At 43.4% G+C, this 16113-nt stretch overlaps 1 protein-coding gene across 1 annotated transcript; it reads left to right on the top strand.

Annotated features, from left to right (window-relative positions):
* The first annotated feature begins 4783 nt into the window (after positions 1-4783).
* ACTC1 (actin alpha cardiac muscle 1) lies at positions 4784-14951 on the top strand. The gene is made up of 7 exons (XM_081864608.1): positions 4784-4922; positions 6175-6323; positions 8370-8694; positions 10034-10195; positions 10925-11116; positions 14253-14434; positions 14607-14951. Exons 2-7 carry the CDS (start codon positions 6195-6197, stop codon positions 14748-14750), a joined length of 1134 nt encoding a protein of 377 aa, XP_081720734.1. The 5' UTR covers positions 4784-4922; positions 6175-6194; the 3' UTR covers positions 14751-14951.
* Positions 14952-16113: the final 1162 nt, after the last annotated feature.

Genomic DNA, 16113 nt, shown 5'->3' with positions numbered 1-16113 from the left:
ACAAATGCCTAGCAGCTCTTTTGGGAGATGAATCCAGGCCATTCCAATCTCTAATCATTCACCTCCTTATGATCAGGTTAACTTCTTCTGTGCTGAATTGGCAAGAGCTGATCTGGTATTTTTGAAAACAAAGGGTGGAATTCAACGTAGCACTAAATGGGGTATGATCGAGGGGAACAATATCTGCTTGCATGACAGGACTTTCTCCTCCCCTTGCGTGCACCCTAAACATTTTCTGGGTTTTTCCCAACCCTCCAGAGCAAATTTAGGGGGGGGCCTGGGCGTGGTAAGGAGAGGAAAGGGGGGAAAGCCCTGTTGTGTGAGAGGAACTATGCAACAACATAGTTGAAAAACCTGACTCTTCCAGTGTCTTTTTGATCCCAACATTATATAACTCTCAAGTAATGTTTTTGTTTGTTTGTTTCCTGTTCACCAGCCACTGTAACATCACTTTAAGGCAGGAAGCAGTAGGATTTTGGCCATAGGAATGAGTTTTATTTGGATCCTTTGGGAAAGGCTGTAATGGGGCAGATGCCATTTTTTTATTTACACACATTAACTTACCATTCTACTCCACAGAGCTTTTATAATGAATGTTTCAATAAGTGGATACTTCCAAGGTTTTGAAGGTAATAAATGGATAGTTTTGATTTCTGCTGTCCTTTCAGTAAAGCAAATTAAGCGTGGACAGACTAAAACTCACTGATTTGTCAGATTCAAAGCTATACACTGTGATGGCTTTAGAAGTTCAAATTCACCATCTCCATCCATAACACACCCACAGAAATGCCTTTGTGTGCTGTGGAAAGGCTCCATTGCTTATATTCTCTTGGGGTGAGAGGAAGTTTGGTATCTATATATTTCTAGAGACTGAAAACATTTCTCCATACAATTCTGTTTTGAGGAGGAGCCAGTGTGCTTGGGTTTTTGTTACAACTTCTCTAATACTTTGCAAATTGTTATTAGCTCCAACACTGAGGATAGGCTGAGGAGAAAACCAAAGGAGGATTAGCATCCTGAGCTAAATTCCTCATTGACTATTTACACACTCAGTGTTTCATCTGTTATAAGGTCAAAAAACACCTAATTCCTCTATTTGGTTACAATACCCCAAAAACAATGTTGTTAAGTAAGATTGTATTTCAGAGAAAATAATCTGAAAAAGGTGCAAGTTTTGTAATTTCTTTTATGACAGCACATACCACAACATCTGGTGTGTTGTGTACATAAGATTTTTGTGTAGGAAATGCTGATAAAACAGCAAAATACAAGTGCATTGTGGCATACACCTTTAATTAGAAGTAGCTAGCAGAGTCCTCCTCTCCCCCTTCCTGATGCTTGCTTTCCAAATATCTCACATAGACATGCACATGTCTGGATAATTTAAAGTCTGAGTTCCCAAAGGACATTGTACTCTGCCATATAATGAAGTTCCTCTAGGATACACATTGACAATCTGGGCCATTGCATACCAAGCGAAGCCCACTCAACAACTGCCTCTCCGGTCTTTCTATTTTTAACTAAAGAACAACAAAATATCCTTAAATTGTTGGGATGAATCTTTGAGATTCCACCGCTGGAGCAAATTATGAATCTAGATGTTTCAACAACTGAGCAGGGAAGCAACTGCCACATTTCATTAATACCAGAGCTCGCTTTTTGGTTTGTTTGTTTGTTTGTTTGTGGTTCAAGCTGTTTCATCTTCCTTGTGTGCATTACTATGCAGTAACAATCAAACGTGCACAAAAAAGGACAAAAACTGGAAGGTTAAATGAACATGTGCTAATGCAATCCATCAGAAACATGCCCCCGCCACACACATCTTGCCTATTTGCCAAATTACAGGAGGCAAGCATTTTTCTTCCCATGTTTATCAAAGCTTAAAGACACTTCTAGTGCACTCTGTGTCAGAAACATATGCTGCTTTCTCTCTTAGTTAGGTACTTTTTCATGACAGTCTCAGTAATCAGTCTGCGCACCTGCTGTTACTGCATAAGAGCTGGCTATGAAAGAAAGAGGAAAAAGAAAGAAATTGATGAATTCCAAAACACAGTTTCTTTCTTTCCTTCTTTCTTTCTTTCTTTCTTTCTTTCTTTCTTTCTTTCTTTCTTTCTTTCTAAAAGAACCCCATGAAAGGTTATTTGATGTGGATGGTACTGTTGAAAATGTCCTGTGTAAATTTCTGAAATCTAGCAATACATTTTTAAAAATTTATTAGATGTATCTCCTGTTCTGTCCCCTGGGTTCAGAGCAGCTTACAGCAGTTTCTCCAAATGTGGACACTTCTGTCCCCAAGGGACTCACAGTCCAAATACATTATGAGACCTTCTCTCTGTGTGCATAATAAGCAGATGGATAAGAGGGGACTCTGGCCATGCTACTGGCACCACCTCTGACATCATATGCCACCCTGATGACCTTTTCACAGGTCTGGAAAAAATCACCTACGTCCACACCACTTTTCAGATCTTTCACTCTGTACATGAAGGTCAGAGGCAACGCCAAGGAGCGCATGACATTGTGGACCAAGCTGGTGAAACAGTTCTGTTCTTCCTTCCTCATGAATTCCTTGTACACATTGCGAAGTTATGATGAATGAGCTTGTTGCTTAGATTATGGACTTCTTAACTCCAAGAGCTGCTGCACATAAGACGGAATTTCCTGTATGGAACTCTGCTCTGGCATGACAAAACTTTCAATTAACCTTATCAATTCATGCCTTCATTTGTCCCCTTTGACAAACTACATGCAGCTTCCTGTATGGATGTGATCGCTGAATAGGAAATTGGTCTAGATAAGAAGCCAATGAAGCCTTTTACTCCATTAACCACCCGAATCATCATCCTCATCAACTTTATAACAAGGTAAAGCGATATGATGATCACTCCCCTATTACAGACCTGGATCTGAGACATCTTAGTTTGCACATAGCCAGCCTCTGGATCTGTGGCTGACCTAAAGTTTCAAGCAGGGGCTTTTCAACCCATGAACCATGCACTAAAAAGCCATGGCTCTACATCAGCTCTCAAATATGTACTTACCATTGGCTCTAATGGCCACTGCATGATGTCATAAAATCCCTTCACTGGGTGGGTCATTGCCACAATTCCAGGAATGCCCAGCACCATGAGGTGAAATGTCGCACTGACATGAAAATATTTAATAGCAATGGAACACAGATGGTCGTGGAAATAACTCACCTGCATTTCAGCCACTTGTGATTCATCACTTTTTATTTACTTTTTTATTCATAGAATTTCTATACCACCCTTCATCCAAGGATCACAGGACAGTTTACAATACAAAATCAAAATAAAATACTCAATTGCACTTATTTAACATTTTGTTAATGGGTCAAAATGTTTCAAATGTTCAGGATGTGAGGGCCATTCCTTATGTAGCTAGCAGGGCTGGGGGAACCCCCAAAGTTTGCAAATGTACAAATAAAAGTGCTTTTTGGGGGGGGAACCCAAAGGGAGAGGGAACCCTGACAACAGCCCAATGGGAACAAACCTTGCTCAGTGGCCATGTGGTCAGGGCTGTCTTACCCATAGGCTCTAGGGGTGTGGGGCACCTGGGCGCTGGTCTCTCAGGGGCACCAGGCCGAGAGTCCGAGGCCCAAGAGTTAAGTCCGGGGAAGAGCCCATCCGTCGGTTGGAGTGCCGCGGCATGCTCTTCTGCTGTGGGCAGCTCTGCGCCGCTAATTCAGGGGCAACTGAGCCAGCGAGACGCTGAGGTGGCCGGCCAACTCCATGCTCTTGCGCGCCTAGGACTGGGCAACCTGGGGGGGAGGCACTGGGCAGATCTTTGCACCCTGGCGCTGCATATGCTTAAGACAGCCCTGCATGGGGTACTGGTGGGCTGTTTGGGGGCTGGCTGGGGACAATGACCGAAAGTAGAGTGGGAATGGAAAGGAATGATCTCAGAGAAATGGAAATGCTGAAAACATTCAGCTGCAGAACCCACTTATTCATTCCTTATAGGTATGAATTCAATTTCTACCCCACCCTTCCTTACAAAGGAACGCAAGGCAGCAAAAACATAAATAATAAAACTTTTCCCAAAGCATTCTGAAAACAGTGCAAACAGTCCAATAGACAGTTTGAAACATTCTCTCGCCGGCTGATCACCCCAAGTGCAGAAATTGATTTTGGTGAAACCTACTTTCTGCTTAAGGAATGTTATAGATTAACAACCCCTTATGGGGTGGGGTTGTGCAGTGGGGACAAATATCGGGGTGTGGGGGGGGAGAGATGATGTGTGGTGTCGGAACCCACACAGAAGGCAATGGGGCCTGGGCTGGGGGAGGGGAAGCTCCTCGCATCTTGCTGAAGGAATCCATCCCTGCCCTTTGAAAGCTTCTCCCTCCCCTGTCTAGTTGCCGACACCCCCACCCTCTGCAGTGACACATGCCAGACACTGTGGCAGCGAGAGCTTAATTCATTGATCTTTCCACAGCTTTGAGATTCTTTAAGCACACCGAGATGGAGAAAGCCATTTCCATTCATTGAGGAGGCATATGTGTTTTAACTTGCCTCCAGAAGTGGGTTGGCATGAGTCTCTCCCCCCACGCCCACCCACCCACATACACACAGATTCGCCCCCTTCCCCTTCAAAAGGGTTCCCTATTTGGCCATCCCCCTTAGCAGCTGGACTACAAACCCCCTCGGCTTACCTTACATGGGCTGTGGGGCCCCGAGTGTTTCGCCCGGGCTGTGACTTTTGCCTTCCCTACTCCATTAATGGCCTCGCTGCTCCTCAATGGCGTGAAGGCGACCAAATAAGGACAAGGTGCCTGGCCGGTCCCTCAGGAGCCGGAGAGTGACACCGCCACTCCGCCGAGTATAAATGGGTGGCGCTCCCTGCGAGTCGGGACCCAGCCTGGTGCTCAGGACCCCCGCGCAGTTTTAAGTGTTGAGCTGGTGAGTAGCGCAGCTGACCAAGCCCGGCCGTCTAAGCCTGGATGCGGCAAGGCAGGAGCCGCGCTTGGCATCCTCAGGGCAGCCTCCCTGCCAAGCACCTCGGTTGCCTTCGACGGGACGTGTGTTTGCGCGACTGTGCGATCCAGAGAGGTTGGGTGGGCTACGAAGCATTGAATTGGATCCGCTGCGCAACCCTGCGCACAGATCTACCTTTGGAAACAAGTCACACTTTGTTCGATGGGGCTGTGCGCACTTGCAGCCTCGCGCTGCGATCCTAGCCCCGCTTTACCTGGGGGTAAGCCCCATTCAATAGGACTTACTTACGGTTAGGATCGCGCTGTTTCAGCCAATGAAGCGCCAGGCAAGAGCGGTTTAAATTTACTCTTCCCATCCGGATTGTGGATCGCCTTTGGGGTGCGCTGCGCGGCTTGCGCGCACGGAAGAGATGGCTAGAGAGTAACAGGTTTAAGCTCAACTACCCTCAAAGTTAACTGTGTTGGATTGAGCTATTTGGTCTCCCTCGGAAAATGGTTTTGTTTTGCTTGCAGCACGCTGCCCGAGACAGAACAAAGAAATGTGTTTGCTTTCTTAGCCGCCACATTAGCGCTATTTCTAACTTTACATTTCACCCTCCCCACTTTTACAGTTGCGGGGAGGGGAATCCCAAGAAATAACGACTTTTGAAAGTACTGACACACCCCCCCCAAAAAAAACCCTTACGGGGATTCCAAATTTGCGTTCAGTCAAAAATATGAGGGTCCCGAGTTTGGAGACAGGTCAATACAAGAAAATAGGAGAGCGCTGCGATCCACAAATTGCTTGAGGCGGGCGGTGTTGAATTCGAGAGAGGCTAACTCCCTAAAGCGATCCAAACACGACACCTGCTTAAGCAATGTGTAGACCGCGCCAACTACAGTCGTGTCTCCCGTGGCGCGAAGGCATTCTGACCTGTTGTAACTGGAGCCCCGCCGGATGAATTAGAGGAGCGCAGCCAAGGAATATCATGGGTGGCATGTGGGGAAGGGAGCCCGTTGCCTGGAGCCTGGAACCGGCCCGAGCGGGGAACTTTCGGTTGGCTGGAGTTTTGTTGTTGTTTGTTTTGTCTCTTCGTGCTTAGACGTGAAGGGTCTTTTGAGATCGGGAGGGGCGAAGTGACCCAGCCTCGGGGGCTCTCTGCTTAGCGCTGCCGCCGCTTTTGGTCTGCCCCCCGGCCCCGACGACGCGCCCTACTTGCCGATCTTGTGTCTTTCAGCTCCCTGATTCCTTCCCGAGATGTGTGACGACGAGGAGACCACCGCCCTAGTGTGCGACAATGGATCGGGCTTGGTCAAGGCAGGCTTCGCCGGAGACGATGCCCCTCGCGCCGTCTTCCCTTCCATCGTCGGCCGCCCCAGGCACCAGGTAAACTTTCCACCCCCGACGACACCCAAGAACAAGGAGAGACCAGTCTTTTCCTTTGACTAGCCCGGGGGACTGTCAAACTAATGCATACAAGTGCAGTGTACGCGAACACGCGTCCTTTTTCCCTTTCCCTTTAAAACCCGTCCTAGCTCCACTGTATACTCCGATCTTTCCCTCTCCAGATTTTCCTCTCCCTCAGCAATCCTCTCTTCTCTAACTTTCTCTTCTTCAGCCTGCTGCAGTGAATCTCCCCCTCCCCTTGCTGCAAACTTTTCTCTTCTTTATCTGTTTGGCTGATCAGTTTGTGTGCCTCCCACAAATCATAAACTTGTAGCATTGGGCATAAAGAGACACAACGCTCCTCAAACTCGTTTTCTACAGTACTTGGTCATTGACCGCAATAGATTGATTGAATTCATGTTCCAGTTTTTGACATTCCAATCCCCGCTCCGTCTTCATTTACTTGCTAGTAACACTTCAATTCCTTGCCCCCCCCCTTTTGCTTTGATCTTCTATTCCTCTTCCCCATTGGCGAGTTCCAACTTTTTAAACTGGAAGTGATTTGAAAACTAATATAAATCGGTCTTCCCCGTTCCTGCTGTGCATAACTAAACCTTCCCGCCTGGCACAATGCCACTTCCACAGTGCCGCATGTTGCAGGACCTACAATGTACAGTTGGCACCTTATATAAATGCTCATTAATAGTAACCTTCTCTCCCAGTAGTTTGCAGCTGCAAAGCAACTTTGCATGCCCTGCTTCTATAATCCTATTTTCCTCACTTGCATTCCAATCACCTTCCAAGGAATTTAGGTCAATGTCAATGGGGTTATTCCATATCTCACAACAGACTTGTGAGATGGACTACAATCAGAAATAGTGACTTTTTCCATATCACCCAGAGACTTGAACAATAATGTCCAAGTCCTCTTACTACTCCATGGCCCCTTAAACTTCCATTCTATTGCTTCTTTTGCTTTTAATCCTCTGCTCCATTTCTCTCCTTTTCTATCCTGTATTTACTTCTCACTTGTATCTTATTCCTTTGCTTACTTTCCTTTTTGCGTTACCTCCCAGGCTGTTACTTTCTCTTATTCACTTTCCGTTGAAAAATAGTTTTAAAGTTTTGTATGTTGATTGGCAACAAACTCATACCTATGATAAATACATGACTTTTGGGTCTCCTCAAATAAGTAGTAGCAGTGCCAATCCTTATTCCATACTCACCCAACGTTGTTGAACTACAGATCCCATCATCCCTGGCTACTGGCCATGCTGAATGGGGATGATGGGAGTTGTAGTCCATCATCCTCTGAAGGGCTACCCTTGATCTGCAAATTTTGTAAAAGTCTTAAAAAACCCACTTTCCCCATAACCATAGAAAGGTTAAATTTTAACTTGGCATGATTTCTGTAACATAACATTGGATGTATTTGCTAATAAATGTGATGTGTTGAACTATGTTGGCCCATTCAGGTTCATGGATGCAATGAAAAACAGGCATGACCCAGACCCAACTATCCGGTTCAAGTGAAAGAACTTGAAGCATGCCATCAGTATAACTTCAAAATGCTTTAACACTGTTCCTTAAATTTCTGAGGCTGCATTTGCCAAACAGCAGTACAGTAGTTTACTTCAACAGTAACCAACTATCAATTACTTTATCTTGGGAAGTACGTGGAAATATTGTACAGGAGTAATGTCCATGTTGTGCTGCCAGTGAGGAGACTAGAGAAGTTGTTGTTTTTTACTATGGCAGTTAGTCCTGGAACAAACTAGTAAACTACTACTAAATGACAGGTGATGCAAATGCACCCTAAATACATTTTACATATTAGCTTTCATTCACCCACATTTTATACCTGTTTCATAACCAAGTGAAAGAAGAAAATGACCTTTTAATAACATGAAATAAATGATGAATTGTTGACAACATCTTTCATCAAGTTTCCTCTGCTTGTCTCACACTGAAGTCAATCATTTTGTCCTTTATGCTACACTGTCTCACAATGCCTGGTATTGTTTTCTTGTCTCTCCTGCCCTCTAGGGTGTCATGGTTGGTATGGGCCAGAAAGACTCCTATGTGGGTGATGAAGCTCAGAGCAAGAGGGGTATCTTGACCTTGAAATATCCCATTGAACATGGCATTATCACTAACTGGGATGACATGGAAAAAATCTGGCACCATACTTTCTATAATGAGCTGCGTGTTGCCCCTGAAGAACATCCCACCCTGCTCACCGAGGCTCCTCTGAACCCCAAGGCCAACCGTGAAAAGATGACCCAAATCATGTTTGAGACCTTCAATGTGCCTGCCATGTATGTGGCCATCCAAGCTGTTCTATCCCTTTATGCTTCTGGACGTACTACAGGTAAAAAGCAACTGGTTGTTTGGCTTAGCAGTCTCTCTACACCTAAGTCAACCAAGTTCACTCCCTCCTTGTATTCTGCATTAAATTTGGATCAGGGATGGGGAACAAGCGACTCCACAGAAGTTGGAGCACAACTAGGATCAGCCCCAACCAACACCAGGCAGTAATCAGGGATGATGGGAGTTGTAACTGCAGCAACATCTGGAGTTGCCATAGCTTCCCCAACCCTGAGCTAGATTTTCAAAAAGCTGTAGTTCCTACAATAATGCTCAGTCTCTATTGCACATTAGAGCCCCCCAACTTTTTCTTCCTTTGCAGGCATGGTAATAGCCCACTGGTTTAGCGCTGTAAACATTATGGCATCAGTATATGTATTCCAAATCCTATAGGGCCTGGCGCCATCTTGGAGACCAACCAAGCTGGAGACCAAAGGGCCCAATAAACATATTTAGGAGCACCTGGGAAGTTCCTCCCTTCTTTTCCTGCAGTTGGCGCCTTCCCATTTTTTTTTTATGATTTCTCTAATTTATTTGAATGTCACCCCATAATATGAAATTATCTGTATGGCTCACAATATGCAAGTAAAAAATGCCAACTGAAATGCAAAATAAAACATAAAGCCATTGAAAAGGAAAACAACAACAAACAACATAAGTACAACAAAACTCCCAAAATTAAAAACAGATTTTAAGAAACAGAGACTCAGCCCCAGATTAAGTTATTTAAAAAGCCTGGCCTGGGTGAACAGAAAGGTCTTCAGCGGGTGCCAAAACAAACACAAAGAAGGGAAGATGATTCCATAAAGGGGTTACCACTTCAGAGAAGGCTCTCCTACCATATAGGCAGGCCAGTCATGTGATTCCTTCTCACCTGGTCATTGTCTAGCCAAGATGAAGGATGATGATCAGGTGCTATTGGCCCTTTATATGTTATAGCAGCTTTGTGGGATAAATTACACCATTTTGTGAATACAGCATGGGCACGCCATGCTGGGGGGAAAACAATCTGTAGTAAATACTCTCAGTATTAAAAAATAAATATCTTACCATAGTTGTAATGAAAGACAGTACCATTACTGGTAGAAAAGGTAAGCTGAAGATGAATTTCAGGAAGTCTTTGCCTTGGATATTATGGTCTGTGGAATGATGATGAGAACTATTTGAAATAAGAAAGCTCTCCCTCCTCAGTCATTTTTGTTATACCACTTGAGTCTTTATTTGCATACAAATTCTTCTGACCTGCTAAATTGCTTGTTGAAAGGCCCCATCACTCCTGAAAACATCACTATAGGTTTGTTTGCGTAGAGGCTTCTCTGATCTTGGCCATTACTATCTCACAGGTATTGTCCTTGATTCTGGGGATGGTGTTACGCACAATGTCCCAATCTATGAAGGTTATGCTCTCCCTCATGCCATCATGCGCCTGGATCTGGCAGGCAGGGATCTGACCGACTACCTCATGAAGATTCTAACAGAACGTGGTTATTCCTTTGTGACAACTGGTAAGCACAATTCAGGCTCACCTGGAAATGCGGATTGGGGGGGAGCAAAGGTTTGTTTTAATATATATTTCTGCCTGTCCATGAAGTTTTTGACTATATATTCACACAAGCACAGCAACAAAATGTTGAAGAAACTACATACATTGCCTACATTGTCACCACAATTAAAAGGTATTTCTGTGAACTAATTCCTCTTATTATAAAACCCTCCCCAAACATGTTGATTATAAAATGTGCACATTTAATGCAAAAATATTCTGCTTAACTTTCTTTTAAAACATGAGTTCTGCTACATTCTACACTAACACATACCACTTTTAGAAGACTTGAAAATAGCAACTCAGAAGAATTAAATTCAATGATAGCCGAAGTCACATAAAATGGATTTTTTAAAAAAATATTTTAATCCCCTGACTGGAGCTGTGCTTCTTGCCAGATTCCACATGGGCCACACCCACTACCATTTTCTCCTCTTACCCTGCAAGACTTTGCTTTTGTGCAAATCCTGCTTCTCCTACAATTCTTCAACCCGTCTAGTTTATTGAGTGATGCTGTAGGCACCTCCAGGATGTGACAGATCTCTATACTCCTGTTTGAGTGCAGGGAACGTCTCAGAGAAAGGGATGGTTTCTTTCCCCCATATATTTTCATTCGCCTTGGTTCCCACTTGCCTTTCCTTGGCCTTTATCTCCTCTTCTCTGCCATTAATTTCTGGTTTTGCCTTTACAGCTGAACGTGAGATTGTCCGGGACATTAAGGAGAAGTTGTGCTACGTTGCTCTGGACTTTGAGAATGAAATGGCTACTGCAGCCTCCTCCTCTTCTCTAGAGAAGAGCTACGAGTTGCCTGATGGCCAGGTCATCACAATTGGGAACGAGCGTTTCCGCTGCCCAGAAACTCTCTTCCAACCATCTTTCATTGGTAAGTGTCCTGAAGCATGCCACATGCAAACCTCATCTTTGTTACAGAATCCCTCACAAATTTCAGGATCATTACTACTGACAAGTGCCTGACGGAAGGAAGTGTGTGTGGCGATTGGGGGGTGGGGAAGGTAGTGGGATGGTTAGGCCAGATTCAATCATAGAACTAAAACTTCTGGTAACAAACTCCCCCCCCCCAACAAGATCAGTTAAGGAAGAAAGCATCTCACTGATTACATGGCATATCACACTTATAGAACAACTAGTGCACTCTCTACTGTGCTACCTCGGGTTACAAACACTTCGGGTTACAGACTCTGCTAACCCGGAAGTAGTACCTCAGGTTAAGAACTTTACCTCAGGATAAGAGCAGAAATTGCGCGGCGGCAGCGCGACGGCAGTGGGAGGTTAAAGTGGCACCTCAGGTTAAGAACGGTTTCAGGTTAAGAACTGACCTCCAGAACGAATTAAGTTTGTAATCAGAGGTACCACTGTATATAATATACAAGTTACATGCAACACATACTTTATAGCCGCAAAAAATAATAGGCACCTGCTCTTGACTATCCATAGACCTGCTCTTCTACATAAGAAATAAATGGTATCTTCCTTAAAAGGAGGATTTCTGTACCAAAAGGAATTATTGTGAAAATAAGTAGTATTGGGGTGGGGGGCGCCAAATTCTGACCTTACTCAGGGCACCATATTACCAAAGTCCACCCCTATTCCAAGGTACTCAATCAAGATGGCAGTATACATGGTTTTGCCCTTCTCCATTTTATCCTCAAAACAACCCTTTGTGGTAGTTTAGGCTGAGAGACAATGACTTGCCCAAGGGTCACCCAGTGAGCTTTCATGACTGAGTGTGGATTTGAACCCTGGTTTTCCAGGTCCTAGTTTGACAAAAACCACTTCACCACATTGGCTCCACCGTATAGTTATGTCTGTGTGGAATGGCATCCCATCCCCACTGTGAGCCTTGTTGATGACCAAGGACCAGTTTAGGGGGGCTTTATTGTGTTTAGCAGGTGTTAACAAAGTCTAAGGAGATGGACTGCTTTGTTTAGACAGTGTCTAGCAAACTGTGGCACTAAAGGAGTAAATGTAGAATTGGAACTGGCTATCAGCTGCTGCTGCTGCATTCCTTTTTTTTGGCACACGTTCTCACCACACAGCAAAAATCCTCATTTGTTGAGTTTGCTCTTTTGGGGGGGAGGAGGAGACATGTGTATCCTGAAGAATTACTGCATCTAGTCCAACAAACATGTGCGTCTGAGGCCTAATAACTTTATCCTCTTGGTTATTCTTCTCAGTTAATTAAATTATCCAGCCATGTGAGGCTTCTCTCCATCAGCAAAATGACTAATTACACTAGGGGTGTTGGGGAGGGTGAGGAGACATCCATTAGGAATATCTACATATCTGACTAGCTCCCTACTTTTATGTGCCAAATGTCTATTGCCATGGACTATTAGATGTGCCTGTGTTGCAGGCATGAATGTCAAAGGCACAACATCATTTACTTTAAAGACCAGAGTGGTTGTCCTGTGCCAATCACATTGCGATGTTCAAAAAAAGAATATAATCACAATAAATGCTCCTCAAATATATTTTTTTCTTGAATGCAATAAAGAGCAGGTCTTCTGGCCTTGCAGAAACTTGTATCCACGGCTAATTTATTGTTGACCCTTCCAGTGCCCAGCAGCAGCAGCAGCAGCAGCAACAATGATTTATTAAATATAGAATGGCACTCCAGATTATGCCAGATCCAGTATGTTAGTAACATCCAAGTGACGAGTTTCAAAGAAAGGAAAGTGATATGCTTGAGGAAAGACTGTGTGTTAGGAGCTTGGCATTGTGGTTTTGACTGACTGCATTTGTGAGTTTTATTTGAGCCATAGTTCTGAGGGTTTACGGTACTGTATATACCTTAGACAAAGGACATGATGCACCTCGTGTTGTAGAGGTTTTATCTCCTTGCACTTCAACAGAGTTTGTAGGGACAACTCCGCATAAGATCCATTGATCTACTAGAGCAGTGCCTGAGAACTGCACCCTGTAAATGCTCCAAAGATAACTTGAAGCTCCAGAAAGGCTAGGATAGATTCCTATTCCCTAAAACCAACCTTTGATTTGATTGAGATAGTAATCTCCCCTTGTTCTGCCAAATAAATCTGATGGATGCAGCAAGTGTTTATAGTGTAAGTTTTGTGTGTTTAAATGCAGCTGCCCGTCAGCTGCCGTTTTGTTAAGGATCAAGTTTCAGTTCACTTTAAGCAGCCACCTGTCAACTAATACATTGGAACGTAACCCATAAATTCTTACTTCTGATGTATTTTCTCCCCATGCTCACAGCTAAGCTCCTGCTCATACCTTCATCATCTGTCGCCTTCATAAACACAGGCTCTGCATTTCTCCACTTTCAAATGCAATTGCTAGCATAACCCACTGTGCCTTGAAGTTCTCACCATGTGGGCTATCAGTCTTACATTGCATCATGTCAAATCAAATTAGCCCAGTCATTAAAAAAAACTGTGCTGTGTATAAATTTATGAGGACATGTGCTGTGCATATCCATCTAACATGCTGACACAAAAATGGTTCATACAGCACTTTTTTTATGTTCATGCAAACAACCTTAACATTCCCTGGAACATTGCTTTAAAGCTTTGGTGTGCTAAAGTTGCCTCGAGAAATGTAAAAACGAATCAGTGCAACACAATAAACAACCATTTCTGTGAACACAGTGATTGTGTTTCCACAGTCCCTATATATAGCCAAATGTCACACAGTGACACCTGTGAAGTTCTGAACAAGCTAGATTTCTGTGGTATAACTGGCATTATGCCACATTCTGAACTATTATTATTATTATTATTATTATTATTATTATTATTATTATTATTATTTTATTAAGAACTATCCCACCTGCCTCCTTTCCTTTCATACCTTATTTATTAACCCAGATATTAGGGTTTTAAAAAAAACTTTACCCAATTTTATGGCAAATACTTGATGAGAAAATGGCTTTTTGCATTTTCAGTTCTCTTTTGTAGCTTTCTGCTTATGAACAGTATTTCATAAAATCTCCTCTACCTTCGTCATTCAACAACTACACATTTTCTTTTCTTTCCAAGGCATGGAATCTGCTGGTATTCATGAAACTACTTACAACAGCATCATGAAGTGTGACATTGACATACGTAAAGATCTGTATGCAAACAACGTACTGTCAGGTGGCACTACCATGTACCCTGGTATTGCAGATCGTATGCAGAAAGAAATTACCGCTTTGGCTCCCAGCACCATGAAAATCAAGGTGAGCACATCTTTCATGTTCCAAACTGAAAATCAGAGTAATTTCAACTTTACCCAAATCTGAAAATGTGTATGCATGTTGTGTGTCGATGTCTTATGGGACAGCAGAAACAATGATGCAAGCAGTTATATTGTCTGGAAACTGAGAACCTTGCTTCTTTCCCTCTCTTTAGATCATTGCCCCTCCTGAGAGGAAGTACTCTGTCTGGATAGGTGGTTCCATCTTAGCATCTCTTTCAACTTTCCAGCAGATGTGGATCAGCAAACAGGAGTATGATGAGGCTGGCCCATCAATTGTCCACCGCAAGTGCTTCTAAGCATCTCCCTGCCCTCCCCCTCCACTCATCTCCCACTCAGGATGACAACATGCTTCTTGAAGTCTTTTTTTCCCAGTAATCCTTCCTGAACTTGGTTCAGTTATTGTACAGTTTGTTTACACACACCCGTGCAATTTATTTGTGCTTCTTTGAATATTTATTGCTTTATAAATAAACATGATCTGGGACTTGCAACCTAAATATGCTCTTCAGGCTGTTTTCTTTTGTGTGGACATCCAAAAGCTGATTAGTAATATATATATATTTGTGGCACTTAGCGTTCAAGACATCATTGTCCTCCAGAGTGATCCTGTTTGGTGGAACAAGAAGCTCAGCTTCTTCCTATTAATTCAATCTGTCTATGTATTTTTGCTTTCCTTTTGAAACTTGAACAGATAAATATTTGATGCTAATATTTGAAAAGCAGTAGCCCGGGGTAAATAAAATATATAGGACAGGAGTGACAATCTGTTTTGCATTAAATCACTAGATTTGGAAAATTTTCTCCCCCAGTAAAGCTCAGCGTAATCTAAGCATTGAAAGCTTAAGCACTGCTCAGCAAACCCAATTCTGTTATGTTAATATGATCAGAGAGTTTTTTTATAATAAATTGGGTTGATTTCTTAATCCTTCAAATACCCATCAATTATTTTCTTTGGGCAAGACAGAGCAAAGGAAAACACTAATCTCTTCTGACAACTTGCCCTCCCCTACCTTCTCAAGCCTACGCCAAACCCTGAAAGAAACAACTGTAAAGCTTGGATGTGCTGAAGCAAACGTCTGGAGTAGTTACAATTTTAAACAAAATGTTATTGGTGCTTTTAAAGCCTAGTTCTTATTCCTGTCTGGCACCAGGCCAGGAAATTCTCCACCCCACTGTGGGTGCTATTAAAATAGCAAAAGTAGGTGGTGAAAGGCCTGGCTATTTCTTTATGCTTTTCAACAGTTTATCTACTGTTTTTAGAATCATAGAGTTGGAAGAGACCACAAGGGCCATCGAGTCCAACCCCCTGCCAAGCAGGAAACACCATCAGAGCACTCCTGACATATGGTTGTCAAGCCTCTGCTTAAAGACCTCCAAAGGAGGAGACTCCACCACACTCCTTGGCAGCAAATTCCACTGTCGAACAGCTCTTACTGTCAGGAAGTTCTTCCTAATGTTTAGGTGGAATCTTCTTTCTTGTAGTTTGGATCCATTGCTCCGTGTCCGCTTCTCTGGAGCAGCAGAAAACAACCTTTCTCCCTCCTCTATGTGACATCCTTTTATATATTTGAACATGGCTATCATATCACCCCTTAACCTCCTCTTCTCCAGGCTAAACATGCCCAGCTCCCTTAGCCGTTCCTCATAAGGCATCGTTTC

This window comes from Podarcis erhardii, assembly GCF_964252035.2.
Source record: "Podarcis erhardii genome assembly, chromosome: 1".
Taxonomy (NCBI): Eukaryota; Metazoa; Chordata; class Lepidosauria; order Squamata; family Lacertidae; genus Podarcis; species Podarcis erhardii.
This window is presented reverse-complemented; position numbering and strand designations above follow the sequence as displayed.